The following is an 18,427-nucleotide window of genomic DNA, read 5'->3' as shown; positions in this document are numbered from 1 at the left end:
TACATTGGATGACAGAGTCAAGAGCTAAAAAGATCAACAGATTGGAATTGCAATTGAGAGGAAATAATGTTATTTGGACACTTGGGTGCAAAAAAAAGAAACGCACAAATGTAGGAGGTGTGAAAAAGACTCAGGAGATTTAATTGGATATAATTTCTGCATGTGATGATGGGGAGTTGTGGATGCCAAAAAAAAAAAAAAAAAAGTCAGGTGGTCTTAGACTGTATACTAAGGGAGACTTAGTAGGGTAAGGGACCAGAGGAGACTTCCTCAAACTGGGTTTCTGTATCCATAGTTAAAAGAGATGAGAGACCAAATGGGAGAGCATCCATGTGACAGCCAGAAAGGAATAAGGGCCAGAAATCCCTTTCATGGGGAATGGCTGTAGGGTCCTACATGACCCTGATGGGGGAGGGGAACACAAAACTCAGACCAACACTGCAGTAGGTTGGTAGAGATGTGGGCTCCATATGAGAACACACAGTAGGATTATGTGAAGACAGGCAGGACTGCCTAGAGAGGTAATAATTTCTGTGGCGCTCTTCTAAGCTTGATTGTATTTACTACTGATAACTCTGTAGCTGTGTCTTTCGCTTCATTTACAACTGAGAACAGAGACTAAACACCCAAATAACCCACAGGGGCCACTCTGCTATGGGGGGGGGGGGTGCAGAGCCGAGGCTTAAATCTTGATTTCCTCCTACCATCCTGGAGCAGAGAATTCCTCTTCAGATGCACTGCAAGGTGGCAAAGATGCTACCGCCAGATGCATATGTGCGAGAACCCCTCTCCACGTACATGTTAGGCACCCCTTTTAAAGGCTCTCAGGGTAGACACTCAGTCAAGCCTGAAGCCCTGACTTGTCACAGGAAAACAACAAAGGAAACCTGTAAAGAACCTTACAGATATCTCCACCCACACATAAAGGGACAAGAAAGTGACTAAGGGGGTTCTCATTTTTTACCTCGAGTTCCACTGAAAAGCATATACTATTGCCATAAGCTAACTCCACTACAGAATGTCAAATTCTTCCTTTGTTGTTGTTCACAAACCACCGGGAAAAAAAACAGACAGAAAACACAATCTCACCCAACTACAAGAAATCTTTCTGTATATGTGATGTTTTCCTTGGTGGATGGAGACGGAGCTCGCAAATCTGGAACACAGGATTTCAACTCCATCAGACAACTGCCCCTCATTGCTCCCTGCCTTCCCATGAAATCATCAACCCACCTTTATCGCGACTCTCAAATAGTTTTCCTTCTACACCTCGCTCTTTATAACAATTCTACTTAGGTCAAACTTTCCTCCACAAGTCACAGAGAAGTCAGCCCCCCTCAACCTCAGCATACACGTTCATTTGATGATGAAATTCAGATCACACAGATGCTCTAATGTTAATAGAGCTACCAGCCAACAGAAAAAATCTCTATGTTCTTCTACAGCAATGGAGAAGCTCTTTTTTTCCTTTGCAGGTTCAGGCTGCAAAACAATGTAACTCTCAACTATATGCAAAACTTGGACAAGCAGGAGCAACTCTTACATTCAAACCACTTAGTGAGATATGAGGGACGAAATTTCCCTCCACCAGCATCTTGCATCCCCTCTCACCCAGGCCTTCCATTCAAGTGGGTTCAGGGGTGCTGGGGCCAGGACCCTGCAGGTGGAGCCCCCAAGGGAAGGGGGCAAAGCCATCCTGCCATTACCACTCACCTCAAGAAGGTGGCAGGTGTTTGCAAAGCCACACAGTGGTACAGCCAGGCCCCTAGAGACTGCCCAAGGCTCATTCTCATTAGTAAAGGGGTGACACGCATGCCCACTCGATAGACTGTCATAGAGAATGAATGTGCCTGGCATGACATGGGTACCCATGAACAAAAGAGGCAGTGGGGTCACCCCTCTGATACTCCTCCAATTCCCTTTCCCTGCACTCTTTGCACCCCAGCATGTTACTGTGTTAATCTGCTAAAAAGGCAGTAGCATGGTACATATATGTAGACAAGAACAAGGATACATTTTAGTTTACAAAATTAAATAAAAGCATGGCAATTAAGTGCAATAGGGTAAATGCCAGTACTCCGTGCTACTGGATAACAGATAATAGCCAGAAAGACAGGTGAAGTGGAGGAACCCCACCACTGGAGCTTTGAGAGAGGCCACAGTTTCTTCCATTTTCCCTTATCTTTAGGATAAGGCAGGGTGCAGCCTTTAAGGTTTCTACCCTAGACAGCAGGGAAGTGCAGAAAACAGATGATCATTCTACCAGGAAATAAACAAGTCCTGGGGAGGTGGAGCCAGCCCCACTTATGGGCACTCTGACAAGGCCAGCCTCTGTGGTCAGTGCACTGGGGACACCATTGCCCACGGGGCACCAGTGACCAAGTCAGCAGCATCCTCTGGGTTGTGCAGCTGGAGGCGGGGGCTGCTGGACAGCAGCCATGCTCAGAATCTGCAGACCAGCCTTCCCCAGGACCTGCCAAGGAACCACGCTCAAGGTACATGATTCAAATGGAGTTGTTTTCAAAGGAAAAAAAAAAAAATCTAAACAAAAGCCTTGCATCCCCACCATAGAGCAATAAATCCTGTTCCCCCACACGCAGGTGACACCATCTGCAGGTAGGGTTAATGCTCACCTGCCCATGGCCAACACCACCTCATGCCGTTGATGCCTTCTGCTCATTCCAGACCCAGCCTTGTGGGTCTCTCAGTCACAGCATCACTGGGGAACAGCAGATCAAAGGGAATTGAGAAATGGGTGTTCACGTGGGATTAAGAAAGAGGATTAGAGGCAAGGGAGTGGGCTTACACATGCTCCACCTGCCCCTCCATGCTCACTATGGAAGGCAATGCCTCGACAAATGAGACATAAGCCAAAGCCCTGGTAAAATGCAATGACCCTGGAGACTAAGGACCCTGTGGCTTGACTACTCCTGTATCCCACCCAGGCTCACGTTATGCAGCATCCCCTAGTACTCCAGAGCAAGATGTATTTCTCCCTTCCCTAACAGCCTCCACATACCATCAAGACAGCAACTCTCACCACTGTATAAAATGGAAAATTAACAACCTGGAGAGTATGTATCGAGTGCTTTCCACATTTAAAACCTATTTTTACGTTTTAACTTATTTGGCCTATGACCAAGGAGAATATATTAGGTAGAGGTTGTGGAAAAAAATTTTTTAATGAAGGGTCTGATTCCTTGAGACTAGATCCCAATACTTTTTTTTCTATTAGGGTCTAGCACTAAATAGATGTTTATCAAATGTTACTGGAGAGTCCAGTTCTTGCGCTCATCTACATTAAAGTTTCCAGGGCATCATAAACACACTTTTCGTGATTAGAGAAGTGTGAACTAAAACATTTTAGTTTATCAGATTAACAAAAAATTGAGAATCTAATAACACCAAGCTTGAGTGGACACAAGGCAATGTATAAACGGCACATTTACAGCCATTCTGGGAAGGCAACATCATCACAAATATTGGAATTCCCAAAACCTGGGACCCAGCCACTTGCTTCTAGGGACCCATTCCCTCACACAGCTGGGGCAAACAGACAAAACGTATTCTCTAGAATCTTATTCATAAAATCAAAAACTGAGAAACAACCTAAATGCCCATCTTTCACAGAAACTACCAAGGGCTCCTTACAGTGCTCAATATAGAACAGCTGAAAAGAACAGAGAGTATCAATATGCAGCTGATTTTGGGGGAAGATATTATTTATTTATTCATGAGAGACATAGAGAAGCAGAGACCTAGACAGAAGGAGAAGCAGGCTCCCTGCAAGGAGCCCTGTGTGGGACTCCATTCCCAGACCCCGGGATCATGACCTGAGCCAAAAGCAGATGCTCAATCACTGAGCCACCCAGGTGCCCCACAGCTGATTTTTTAAAAGCCCTTTCAAGTAGAGAAACCCAGTGAACACTACATCAGCCAGGTAGTCATAGTTAACATCACTGGGGATCAGTCACGCTGACAGGGTGTTCCCTGGATGGGCTATGATAGAAAAGCACTTTATTTCCAGGGTCTTCCCACCCCAAACCCATGATCCCAGTCTAACCATAGGAAAGCCATTAAACAAACCCAAATGAAGGGACACTCTACATACACCTGACCAGTGCTCCTCAAAACTCTCACAGCCACCAAGGATGAGGAAAGTCTGATAAACCGTAACAGACCAGAGGGTGTAACAGAGACCCAGAGACTAAATGTAATGCAGGACCCTGTCTGGGATGCTGGGAAATAGGAGAATTATTGGGCAAAACCTGGTGAGATTCAAATCAGGTATTCAGTGTAGGTAATAAACAGAAATGTAGGGACATTCCCCCTAGTTGTGGCAAATGTATCATGGCCATGCCAGGTGTTAGAGGGGAAGCTGTGAAGGGACATGTGGGCACTCTGTACTATCGGGGTAGCTTTTCTGTAAATCTAAAACTATTCTAATAGAAAAGAGTTCTATTAAAAGAGACAGACTCAGGACAATAGGGACTCTATTTATGTTTGTTTTTAGGGGCACTTGGACGGCTCAATCTATTAAGCGTCTGACTCTTGATTTCAGCTCAGGTTATGATCTAAGGTTGGTGAGATGGAGCGCCACATAGGGCTCTGCAATGGGTGGGGAGTCTGCTTGGGATTGTCTCCCCCTCTCCCTCTGCCCCCTCCTCAAAAAAAATACAAAATTAAAAAAAAAACCCCACAACTATCTATATTGCTCTGTGGCTACTTTCCCTCCTCACCTGCCAACCCCCTCCCCAGGTTATACAGGGGTATATATACACACACACACAGGAGAAAACACCTGAGGCTACTCACTGAGCTATAAGGGGTGGCTGCCTCTGGGGGGCTGGGAGAGGATAGGTTACAGCTGCCACCTTCTATGCTGTGATGTGTCATTTTCATTTTTACATGGAGCATATATCCATGTATTACTTGTACACCCAAAGCCGTTTTAAAAACAAAGTAGATTATTCTGCTACAGGAAGATATCCAAGATACATTACATCAAAAAAATACAAGTTGTACACTTCTGTTTTAAAGAGACTGAGGACACGACATTTTGCTATGCGTGGCGAGTATCTGCAGAGCTTACCTGTAGGAAGCAGAATGGAAGAAAGAAGAAGCTGAAGAGAGAAGAGAGGAGGGGGCTCGGTGGGTTTGCACCTTACCTTCTGGTTAAGTGCCTTACCAAAAGCATGCCTTTTTATATTATAATCATCATTAAAATGACAATAAATGCTCTGTAGTCCATTCCTCCTGTGTTCCATCTCCTTGGCCTTAAACCAGTCCCAAAGTAGCTAACAAACATTTTATCATCCTGCTTCCAGGGCCATAACACGGAAGCCCTGCCCACAGCACCCTAAGAGGGGGTCCCGTCCTCACTCACACATTAGCTGGGCCGCTGGCAACAGAATCTCTACATCCAAGATGGCTCTGTAGGGCACGGATGCTGCCCTCCCCTGCAGCATCCTGGCAGAGCTACAGGAACGTAGTAACTGATACCCACAATGGCAGAAAAGTATGGCAAGATTCTAACGTGCCTTCTGAATCATTTTTAAACTAGGCAAGGTCTCCTCCAACAGTAAGGAGACTGTAATACTTTGGATTGATATTTTCTGATTAATCAAACCTATGATGAACCTCTGGTTCCCCAACTGGGATGTCTATAGGTGCCCAAAGCTGCTTCTCCTCACAAAGAACATGAGAAACAAGCCAACAGAAAGAACTGTAAGATACCTAGAGGGAGGAAATAGCACAATGACTATGGAAAAAATCTTCTATGTTGCTCTTAAGATCAAGTGACTTAATTTCACTAACATCGATTTTTCTCAGAGTGATTTAATTTCACCAACCCTGGCTAAGCTTCTGCTTACTTGATTTGAACCTCCGGGCAGGCCCAAGTCACCACCCACCACTCAGAGGAGGGAGAGAAGACCTGAAGGGCCAGGGAGGGGCTATCCAGATGTGGATACTGATGAATGGAAAGGGGGGGGAGAGGAGCTTCTGAGATCAATCATGTTTTTTTCCAGTCCTGCATCTCTCAGAAAGTCTGATAAAAGCTGGGCCCTTTCTCCAAAGAACTATACTTACAAAGAGTTTGCACGAAATTTCAAGAGGTCTTCTGAATTCCATCTGCAGGTCTCCTGAGTCACAGATCTCTAACCAAGAACTCTTGAGCCTTATACCTTTATAATATCCATTTTACAGATGAATAAACAGAGCTCTAAAGAGATTCAGTGGATTTCCCCAATTTCCCAACTAGTTGGCAGCAGTATGGAAATGAAGCCCTAGTCTCATGCTATGAAGCAGAGCTGTTTCTAAAAATATGCAGCACAGGGGCACCTGGGTGGCTCAGGCGGTTAAACACCTGACTCTTGATTTTGGCTCAGGTCATGATCTCAAGGTTGTGAGGCTGAGCCCTGCATTGGGCTCTCTGCTCAGCATGGGGTCTGCCTAAGATTCTCTCTCTCTCCCTCACCCTCTGCCCCTCCCCCCATGTTCTCTCTCTCTCTCTCTCTCTCTAATAAATATTTTTTAAAAAATTCACCTTAGTGCCAGCTCAACCCTCTACTCTCTGCTCTGCCACAGGCCCCTGGCTGCACTCATCTCCCCCTTGTGCCTGGGCACTCACTAACTAGCCTACTAGACTGTGAGCCCCTGGGCAGCAAGGACTACACTGCATTTGTTTTCTCTCTCCCTAGCACAGGCCTGAGGAAGAGCAGGTGCTGAAAACATCTGGCAAATGAATGACCAGTACAAAATCAGCTACTAACAGTCATTCATACACTTCTCTCCTTTCCTCTGCCAAGAACCCTCAGGTTTTAAATCTGTGTGTGCCCATGAAGTGTTCAAACACTTCATTAAAATTGGCTGAAACTTTAAAGTGCCCTCAATCAAAAATAAGATCCCATCTCATATCCATTAGGGTGGCTACTACCAATCAACCAACAGACAAAACAGCAAATGTTGACAAGTATGTGGAGAAGCTGGAAAACCTTGTGCAATGCTGGTGGGAATGTAAAAACAGTGCAGCAATTGTAGAAAACAGTATTGTGGTTCCTCAAAAATTAAATATAGAATTACCGCGTGATCCAGCAATTCCCCTTCTGGGTATATACCCAAAAAACTGAAAGCGGGGACTCAAACAGGTATTTGCACACCCATGTTTATACCAACATTATTCACAATAGCCAAACAGTGGAAGCAACCCCTGTGCCTGCTGACAAATGAATACATATACAAAGTGTCATTTTTTTTTACCAAAAATGGAATATTATGCAGCCTTAAAAAAAGAAAGGCAGTTCTGACACCTGCGACAATGTGGATGAGCCTTGAAAACATTAAACATTATGTAAGTGAACAAGCCAGACACAAAAGGACAAATAGAGTTTGGTCCCAGTTGTATTAGGTACCTAGAGTATTCAAATTCAGAGGCTGAAGGTCGAATGGTGATTACCAAAAAGGGGGGGGCAGGAAATGGTGCAGAAATGGGGAGTCAGTGTTTGTTAAACTGGGACAGTTTCAGTTTTGCAATATTAAAAGAGTTCTAGAAATAAATGGTAGTGATGGTTACACGAGAGTGTGAATGTATTGAACGTCTCTTAAAAATGGTTACACTTAAAAATGGTTAATATGGTCAATTTTATGCATATTTTGTTATGTATATGTAAATTTTACATTATGTGCACAACTAAAATTGGGGGTTGGGGAAAAGTGCCCTCATTTGCTCCTGTCTGTTCTAGGCAAAGTTCAAAGTAATTTCGGGCACTGATTGCTGCTCTACCATCCAAATAGGCTACAGCCCAAAGGCTCAGTGATGAGGCTGCATGGGGTGCAGGAAATAGAACCTGTTGCCAGCCCTGAACCAGACCCGTAACACCAGGAGCATGCTGGTCTTTTGCACGCCCTTCTCCCATCTTCAATGGCATTTAGGGGTACCACTTGGGGGCTCAGCTCTCAAAAGGCATCTCACAGAGAACTCAGGCAGGCAATCAGCAAATACACACATAGACTAAAGCAGTTAGGGCTGCCTCCAGTGGCAGGCCCAGAAGAGAGGCTATGTCTGAGCCCCTGGGAAGATGCCAAAGAGCAAAGAGCTGGAAGAGGAAGAGGGCAGCCCGGGTGGCGCAGCGGGCAGCCTCAGTGGCGCAGCAGTTTAGCGCCGCCTTCAGCCAGGGGTAGGATCCTGGAGTCCCAGGATCGAGTCCCATGTCAGGCTCCTTGCATGGAGCCTGCTTCTCCCTCGGCCTGTGCCTCTCTCTGTGTGTGTCTCTCATGCATAAATAAATAAAATCTTAAAAAAAAAAAAAAAAAGAGGAAGAGAAAGAGATTTCCCAGCAGGGTAGGCAGGAGAAGAAAAATGCAGGAAGCTGAGGATGCAAAGCCCCAGCAAAGCTGGTGCCCCATACTTCTGAACCCCCTGCGCCAACCAACTCAAGCTGGAAGTTAGGGTCTGTGCTCTTGTAAGTTGCAGCCCCAGTGAGGACCCATAGTGGGCAGTTCCAGGGATCTGAGGAACACAACATACCATTTCAGGGCTCTCGTTCTCACCATCCACCATTTCCATTCAGTTCCCAGAAACCACAGTGATGCTGACTATGAATCCAAACACAGCATCATTCTTTTTAAAAGTCAGTAGCTCCAACTACAAAGTTAATGGAATTCTGAAATGCTAGGAACTAATCTTTGGATTTTTCAATCTAGTGAAACTTGATCCTCCACTATACATTGGATGGGATGGCAAAGAAATAGATAAAATAATCTAAACTGGTTTCCTTTTAGCTTTGTAATATGATTTGGGACCATATAACTGACTTTCCTCATTACACTTGGCCTAAGATATTATTAAAATGAATTTGCAATTTCCAAATTCTGTTAACAAATGGCACCCAATTACGTGCAGAATAGCAGGGCAAAATTAAAGCTATGTAGAATCAATGCAGGGACAATCTCTGGTTTGGAGGATAAAAGGACGAAGAAGAAATGTACATGTGGAGCATATAGTATGGGGCCCAATTCCTCACGAGTTTTCCCAAATATCCTGATGCTCAGAGGGACTCCATAATTTACCCCAAATCAATCACTAAATATCAATGCTGGGTGAATTACAAGCCCAGATTTATTGAGGCCAAACCCTATGCAAGGTTTCTCAGAACACAGAGGGTCTCTCCCTGGCCACAATTGTCTTTCTACTCTCTATAAACTATAGCATCCCAAAGGCCAAATTTTGCTCCCTTTAAAAAAGAAAGCTCCCTACTCTCATCTGGATAAGCTTTAGTTATGTTTGTAAAACATTCAGAAAAGGCCATAAAAAGATCTTCACTGAGGGCTGTGCTAAGTATTAAGTATTATTCAATAAACCACAGCTTGGAGGCTGCCAGCTGACGTCTAGCTATAACCTGGAAAGAACACTGGTTGAATACATCTTTTTTTTCCTGTTCAAATTTCTAGGTACCATTTATGTTCATCTGCAACCCCCTCTCCCCCGTTTAAAAAACATAAAACAAAAAAGCAGCACTACAGTAGATACAACCAGAGTAGGTGGTATATTATGGTAAACAAGGATGACAATAAAGAATTTTTCCAGCTGTGATAAACATATTTAAGATCTATCATAGAGGCTGTTGGAGTTACAATGGAAAACGATCAAAATTACAAGTTGTTTATAACACAGAATTTATGTCTTCAAAGCTTTTATTTTTTAGGCAGAAGTTGTCTCACTAGGAGATCATTCCCTTACCTTTTTCTTCAAATTTGAACTTTTTTTCCTAAGTTATGACTTTCTGAGGTTGTCAACACATCTAAAGTGATTTAACAACTGGCTAAGGAATGGGCAGCACGCCGACCAAGAGTGAACAAAGCACGTGGTTCCAGCTCAGAGGCCAAGTTGGTAAAAATGCTGCTCAGGGTAGCCTCATCACCCTCAGGACTGGTCCCAAGGATCCACACCAGTGGTCACAACACTAGCATTTCATCACATCTCAGTATTTTCAATGAATAGTTTGATTAAACAGCTGTCTCCAAGTCCACAAGATCAGAAGTAAAAAAGAAGAAATGGGAATTATGTCCAGATTCCAAAATATCAAGGCCTTCATGCCATTTCTTGGCCTCCAAAACCATTTGGTTTCTATATAAAGGCTTCTTTTCCTTACTTTATGCACACGCACACACACACACACACACACACACAAAATTTAAACAATAAACCTTGCCATTCAACTGTGACTGATGAGATGGGCTTGTGAAATTGGCATGTCAGATGCACCTATATAAGAGGATACCCACTTGATTGCAATTCATAACGTCCCTAACATCCTAAAAACTTCAATAGACAACAATTTCCTCCACAAATGAAACTGTTGTGTATTAAACTAAGCTGAGCTAAGATTACCTCATCCCTAAAAAACCAACAGCAGTAAACAAGTTGTAACCCAGCTGGGCAGTGCCTACACGAGCACACATCCTCTCCATGGCCCAGGGGACTTGCCAGCAACCTCACTGCCTCCTGAGCAGGAACAGCCCCCCAAATCTGGGACTCTGGGGGAAAGTCAACAGAAATGGGTAACATCAGATTGTCAAAGACATGGTCTGCCAAATGAACACTTTACTTTCTGAATCTTAAAATAAACAGCCTGATCGTTTGAGGAATCACTGAGGTGCATCCTTGAAAAGGCACTTCATCTCCTTGCTAAGTTGAGCACCCAAACTAGTCAGAACTCCCCTAAGATTCTTGAAATGTCAACCTAATTCTACCTGTTTTAATGAATACCTACTGTGTGCCAGGCACTGTCAGACTCTAAGGAGACAGAAAACACATCCCCGTATAGGATCCCTAAAGCAATAAGAGGAAGAGAAAGACAAAGCAGTCATCCCAGTACCAAGAGGTCAGTAGAGGCTGCAGTGCATACTAGCTAGGAATACTGGTAGGTAGGGAGATCGCTGATTGGTCCTAACATAAGGAGATGTTAACCAACTCTTGGGACAGAAGTGCTGCCCAAGAGGCTACTTTGAGTAAAATGCATAGGAAGAAAAGTTAAGTATAACCCCACTTACTCCATTTGAGACCCAAATAAGACATTAAATATAAATTTAAAAAGCAACCCAGAGAAAGATATTAGTTTCCATGCCCCCAAGGAAAATGTAAAAATGTAGACAAGGTCTTCAAATAAAACTTCCAACATTTCTGAATCAACTATTTAAAGAAAAAGATTCCCCTTATAATGACATTTGACATTTTTCCCCATCAGGAGCACAGATATGCTTCTTCAGTGTGAAGGTTGGTGTTTCTGGGCCCTAAATGAACACTAGCTCATCCAACAGAAACACCCTCAGCAAACCTATGGAAGGCATTTCTCCTGGAATGTTTTCCCAGCTCAGTTCCTTCTGGAAAACAGCTCAGGTCATCTTTGTAGATAAAAGAGTCCTAGTATTGTGATTTGGGAGATGAAGTTTACCAAAAATATGTCAAACCAGATCACCACTAAACACTTTCTATAACCAAATGACAGTGGCAAACCCCTTGCAGGTTTCCAGATGCAGACCTGGTCACATGTCTGCCCTGGTGCTCATGCTGCCCCTCGACAAAGACTCTGAGGCTTAAGGACCTCTTTAGGGGCAGCAAACTCCTTCCTCATTACTCTCCACCCTACGCAGAAAATCTCCTAGCTCAAAGGAAAGGGTACAAGGATGCCATCAAAATTCTAAATTGATTTCACAGGATGCCATAGGAATTGTGGCACTTCTCCTCCCTCATTCCACCCCTGCTGAAAAATGACAATTTCCTCATGGTCACATATACCAAAAGTCATTCAGCTGACATCAGAGAAAGACATCAGTAAATTAAAGGATTGGCTTGATATCGATCTAAATCAGGAGACACGAAGAGAATTTCAAATTAAACTGAGCCAGACTGACCTTTACCAATACACAGGGTGAGGCTCTCCACTGAGGCAAAGGGCATGTCATAGCACCTCCAAGTATAGCCTGAGGTTTGAGCATGAAGCCCTGAGAAGACCTAAGCCATCCCTCACATGTGACATCACCCACACTGATGTTGTCTAAACTCTGCTTCCATCTCTGCAGCCAGGAACCACCTGAGGCCATCCAAGCCACTTTCTGGGGTTCCCCATATATCCCATAATTATAATACTACCTCAACTTGGAGGCTTATCCAGGGGCTACCCTTTGGGATGAACCCAAACACATAAGCATCTTCCTCTCCATAAAGCCTCTAAGGTCCATGAAACATCCATAGCACAGATGGCAATCCATGAAAACCTCCCTGTAACTACAGTACCAGATGGTGGATGAGAGTCATGGGTAAAGAGGCAAAAAGTAAAGAATCAGGTGTGTATCAGGTGCCAGGTAGGTAGATGAAATAACTACGGTACAGACAGCAGAGACTCAGCAGCTGCCCTTGAGGAGCTCCCGATCTATCAGCAAAGCAGATGGGTAAAAAGACAGAATCCTAACATAAGCAAAGTGCCATTAAAGCGCAAAGAAGGAAGTAATTAATTCTGGTTCTTTGGGGAAAGGGCAGAGGGAAGCACAAAACAAAGCATGTCCTGGCAGGTCTAATCAAGAATAAAAGGGAAAAGCAACTTAAAATAGAAACAAGGAAAGAAATACGTAAGGAAACAAATGTATGAGGAAGTAACACCATCAAGAAAACTACAGATAACTGAGCTATAATCTTTCAATGTGATGAAACTGATTTTGTTGGAAATGTTTAACTTCCGAAAATTGACTCAAAAAATCAGAAACCTGAGAAACGCCAATACCCATGGAAGAATTTTTTAAAGTTCTCACAGAACTACCCATTTTTAAAAGCGTCAGCCTCCAACTGTTTAGCAAGTGAGCTCTTTCAAACCTTCAAAGACAGTGTATTGCCACACTATATAAACTGTTAGAGAAGAAAGTTAAAAGTCATTAATTCACTTGACAAAGCTAACATAAACCTGATAGCAAAATCAGGAAAAGATAGTATATAAAGAGAACCGTAAAATTATCTCACTTAAATTTAGAGATGAAAAATTCTAAATGTAATGTTAGCAAACCAAATTTAATTAGGAATCTAAATAGTCGCCCACAACCACCAAAAATTATCTATCCCAGGAATTGAGGAATTACTAACAGGTAATCTGTTTCCATATCATAAGACTAAGTATAACACCAACATCTGAATCTAAATGGATGCTAAAATGACATCTGATGACGTGCAACACCCATCCTTAAGAAGTCACCCAGACAGGTCGCGCAGACGCGGTCGGGGAGAAAAAAAAAAAAAAAGAAGTCACCCATACAAATCAGATGGGTAATTCTTCAGCATGATGAAACCCTGTCTTAAACCAAAAGAGATCATACATATTGGGAAGTATCGGAGGTATTACCATTAATATAAGCCAAAAAAGACAAATGTGCCCACAGTCAGCATTTAGTACTATTCTGGATATACCAGCCAAAACAATAAGACTCTGCAGTCAATGCTGCTTGGCTGACCCAAACTCCATGGCAGGTCCACTAGCCACCTCCCACCTTCTAATTAGGGGCACCCAGGTGACTCAGTTCTGGCGGTGAGAGGGAGGAGCAGTTGGCTGAGCAGGGCTTGCTGATACATGATTTTGGCCCTTTGCCCTTTGCCTTTGACCTTCCTCTTTCTTCCTGCCTGAAACACAGATGTGATGCCTGGAGGCACATGGGCCATCTTGTGACATGAAGACAAAAGCCACGTGGATGGAGGGATAAACAGAAGCCAGGAATATTGTCCTCCATGCTCTCTTTGAGCACACTACAGTGGCCACAGACTGCTTCCTTCTAAAGCTCCCGAACTAGAGAAAAATAAGTCCCGCCCTGACTACTTAAATTTTTATTAGGCAGGTTTCCTGTTATTTGCAGCCATTTATATTCCTAAAGGATACATATCTGAAACAGAGTTAAGAAATATAAATACTGTGAAAATGGAAGCAAAATTATCCTTGTTGGTTATCAGCCATTCTGTGCATCGAAAAACCAAGAGAATCAATAAAAGCAATCAATGAATTGGGTAGATATAAGATAAATATACGAAATATCAAAGATTTCTTCAAACACAAGCATTAGTCAGTTGAAAGATACAATGGTGAATAACGATTCCTTCCACATTAGCAACAATTGTTAATTACCTAGTAATAACCCAAAAGGAAAAGTTATAAGTCCTTTACAACCTTTTGTAATTTAATTGTATAAATATAAGTGAGTAAATGGAGAGCCATGAAATGTCCTTGAATGAGAAGTCCAAATATTTGGAAATGTTATTTTCTCCAAACTGATTTATTATCAATCACAACCAAAATCTAATGGATTTCTCTTTTCTTAGGAGGCTGGTGAAGATGATGCTTGCAAAAACAAAGCAACATACACACATACATTTCATCCGTAAGAAAGCATCTTCAAAAATTTTTAAGTGGGTGAAGATTCTTCCTAGAAGACATTAATATGTGTAATGAAGCTATCATGTGTAAGATGATCACAACCAGCACACAGATTAGTGAGAAAAGACAGCAATAGATCTCATAACGTAAATATATTAGTCCAATGAGGAAAAAACAAAACACATCATGTTGGGAAAACTGAATAATCAACAGGGGGATGTATCAGGCTTTATTTAAAAACATTTCCTAGAAGCATTGAACAATTAAAAGAAAAAAAAAATGAAACCAGAATAGCATGATTAAATTTGACTGATTTTGATATGAATGTGAACTTTCTCAACAAAAGGATTAAAGACCATAATGAAGAGGCTGCTATTCCATATTAAAATGAAACACTGGGCATCTCAACAAGTAAACAACAGCAAACCAGGGGAAGTATCTGCTATAGAGAGCACGGGGAAAACATCTTTATAACAGAAGCATCTACACAAATCTAGAAAAACGCATTGATAATTAACCCAAGCAAAAAAATGGGGTAAAAATATGAAGATCCCATCAATAATTTTTTAAAAAGGAAATTAAAACAGTGAGATAAAAAATTTTAAATGCTAAAATTGCAAGGCTCAATTTAGCATCAACACTGGTGAAGAGTATGGGCGGCAGGCATTCCTGCCAGGAACTTAAAACTAGAGTTTTCTGGAAAGCGATTTGGCAATATTTACTTAGGATCGAAAGTGTGCACACTTTAAAAATTCCTAGTATTCCATACTTTCAACTTTTAAGAAGTTAGCCCAAAGAAATAGAGTAGCACATCAGCAACAGTACACGTGATTTTATCACATTATATTTAATGGCAAAAAAAATGTAAAAATGCTTAAATTTAGCAATTATATAATTTTAGCCATTTCATTAAAAATCATATTCCAGATGATAAAAATATAATGTAACAGACCAAAAAACATTACAATGTGATGCTAAGTGGGGAAAATGAAGATAAAAAACTGTGTATGTAGTGTAATATCCATCTTATTTTTAAAAATATATAGATAGGGATTCCTGGGTGGCTCAGCAGTCAAGTGCTTGCCTTCAGCCCAGGGCATGATCCTGGAGACCCAGGATCAAATCCCACGTCAGGTTCACTGCCTGGAGCCTGCTTCTCCCTCTGCCTATGTCTCTGTCATTCTCTCTCTCTCTCATGAATAAATAAATAAAATCTTTAAAAAAATAAAATAAATAAAATAAAATAAAATAAAAATATATAGATATACATATAAGTTTAGGGCAGAAAAAGACTTCAGGAAATTACAACAAAATATTAACAATAGTTACCTCTACACTGATTGACTAAAGATATTTTTTTTCTTTTTTACCTAATGATAGTTTCAGATTTTCCCTAATAATTATGTATTACTACTATAATTTGAAGAAAGCAATAAATGCAATAATTATAGGTAAGGTGGCAGGCAAACTTATCCCTAATTAAAGGTTCATTGTTCACCAAAGTAGCAGGTTATCCCTGAACAGGTCAAATATGTGAAATGGTTAAATTGCCTTATGGACACATGATTGTTGAATCAAATTCTCAGAACTATCCAAATTCTCAGAACTATCCAAACTCTTTCTTATAGGATCCATAATATACAAGAGGCAGTAAGTTCTCCTGGGAGTGTAGTAACTGGAAGAAGGCAGGAAAGAATTGCTTGGATTGGAATCTTGACCATGATCTTAGAACTCTCTGGACTTTCATTTACATAAAACCTGCTATGTGCCATGTGCCATGGACCCACATGAACACAGTTCTTGCTTTCATGGGATTTACAGGTTTCTTTTCCAAAATTTTATATTAAGGCAAACATGACCTTTGTTTTGCCCTTTGGTATGTGTATGATTTGATAAATTCTGTTCCAATACAGGAACTGCATTCATTTTGCAGCAATTATTTTAAAGCAGGTCTAAAATCCACTCTCCCCAAAAGGTGAGAATTTACCATTATTACTTTTAAACATATAGATTTGCTAGAATCTATCAAAAGCATTAATATTTTGACCCTTCAGAGATCACTGACTCATTCTGCCAATTAAACCTGTCCACGTCCTCAAAATAGGCTTCACTAGAAAAGAGAAACGTGCTCCACAGTTTTTACAAATACTTTTGGAGAAACTGCAACCACAATAGGAAGTTCACTGCATGAGGAGCTCACTAACTTTCAGAGAGAAGAAGATGGTGGCTTCAAACACACAAAATTTAAAACCTATCAGCAGAGCCCAATGCAAAGGGGGCGCTTATCAGGAATATGCACATCACTTATTTCACAGAATGAACAGTAACCTCAAAAAGTAGTTGCCTGTTTGCTAATTCAGAGCACCTTACTCCCAAGAGCTCTTCACCATCAGCAGGAATTGGAAAGATTTCTTGAACAGCCCAAGGTAAGGCAGGAGGGTTTATCTGTGATTGTAGAGCATGAATCCCGCCTGGAGGAATCCAGTGGTCATCATCTATTTTGTTACAAACACAGGTGTTTCCAAAGATGATGTGTAAGGTCTTTCCAGAAAGAAAAAAAAAAAAAGAAGGAAGGAAGGAAGGAAGGAAGGAAGGAAGGAAGGAAGGAAGGAAGGAAGGGAGGGAGGGAAAAACCTAAAAAGTTTCACCCAGGGATTTGAGGGTTTTCCCCAATTTTTACTGTTAAGAGAACCAAAAAAAAAAAAAAAAAAAAAAAAAACCACTATAGCTAAGAGACCTGTTGTTCCCCCACCGGACAGGCGCAGTTAAGACAAAACAAAAAGATAGGTCTCCTATTTATAACCTCTAGAAAGAGTGTCCCAGAAGACTGGTGCTCCATCAGTGTATCAATTAACCATATTGTGTAAACCATGTGTGCTCCAAATGGACCCAATAAGAACTCCTGACAAGGTAAGCCATAGCACTTTAACGCACCCCTAGCTGACAACACAGCCCAGTATCTCAAAGAACAATTACTGGGCCATACAATGGAAGCCGTACATTAGGACTTCCACCCAGAAATATTCATGTTAATCCTCATGAAGTCTCAGACTAAGTATCACTAGATATCCTGCTTCAGCTTTTTAGGCACCTGGATTTGTGGGCTACAGTGGTAGGGGCAGTGTGGTAGAAATCTCTTCACCAGAGATTAAATGATTCTGGGACCAGAATTAGACTCCATCAGGACCACGTTAGCCAAAACATCATCCCTTAAAGCTGAAAGGTTTTTGTATTTCTGAAAATGTTATGAATTTGATGACAAATTTATCAAAGGAGGAATAAAAGAACATAAAAGCCTTTGGACTTGAGACACTTTTGCTGATCTACACTTTTATTTAATGAAAAGGGTTTGTTGTGAAAACCTGAAGTCTTACATTCCATCATTTTCTTGATTACTTTAGATCTTTCTCCCTTGTTGCAGGAATTCTAAATAGTTCCACTTCTATATTCACAAAGTGTAATTTGTACCTCAGTATGTTTTTAAAAAATAAATAAATAGTAACATGAAGGAAACAACTGGCATTGTTGAAAACATGCATGTGTCCTGGCTAACTCACTGTTAAATGGATTACATTCTTATACACACCATAAGGCTAAGAGGGAACCTAAAATTTAGCCTGTGCACTTATATCTGTGCTGATTAAACTGAAGTTCTTTTAACTTATCGCCTTCATATAGATACAGCCTATCCAAACAAAAGATCTCAAGAATTCTTTTGAAAGAGCTCAAACAAGAGCCTAAACTTGCAAAGCTATTTTTCAGAGCTCAATAGTACAACAACAGGAAGTAGAACTTCTGGGATGGGGATTTTGCTATTTATTTTTTCTTTCAATGGCTGCTTTTAGCTGAGAGAGACAGAAAAAAAAAAGAGAGAGAGAGAGAGAAGTCTACAGGCATTACAAATCCTGGAAGCTATGAATCAGGAAGTGGGAACTGGTTGATGCTAAAATGGCCAGCCTGAAAATCCTGGCTCTTTTATGTAGTCAAGACTCCAAGGCCAGGAATTTCAGAAATCTTAG

The 18,427-nt window shown here is 41.6% G+C and overlaps 1 protein-coding gene across 2 annotated transcripts in view; it reads right to left on the bottom strand.

The window, feature by feature from the left end:
• IGF1R (insulin like growth factor 1 receptor) overlaps nt 1–18,427 on the bottom strand; it is a 303,627-nt gene that overhangs the window by 262,329 nt on the left and 22,871 nt on the right. The window contains exon 1 of one of the 2 annotated variants that reach the window (XM_077870116.1): nt 2,634–2,673. The exons of the other annotated variant lie outside the window; for it this stretch is intronic. Within the exon in view, the coding sequence (XP_077726242.1) occupies nt 2,634–2,658 (25 nt within the window). The 5' untranslated portion in view covers nt 2,659–2,673. Of the gene's footprint in view, nt 1–2,633; nt 2,674–18,427 lie in introns of those variants that run through there. 2 annotated transcript variants of the gene reach the window in all.

The sequence above is a fragment of the Canis aureus genome, chromosome 2 (assembly GCF_053574225.1).
Source record: "Canis aureus isolate CA01 chromosome 2, VMU_Caureus_v.1.0, whole genome shotgun sequence".
NCBI lineage: Eukaryota > Metazoa > Chordata > Mammalia > Carnivora > Canidae > Canis > Canis aureus.
This window is presented reverse-complemented; position numbering and strand designations above follow the sequence as displayed.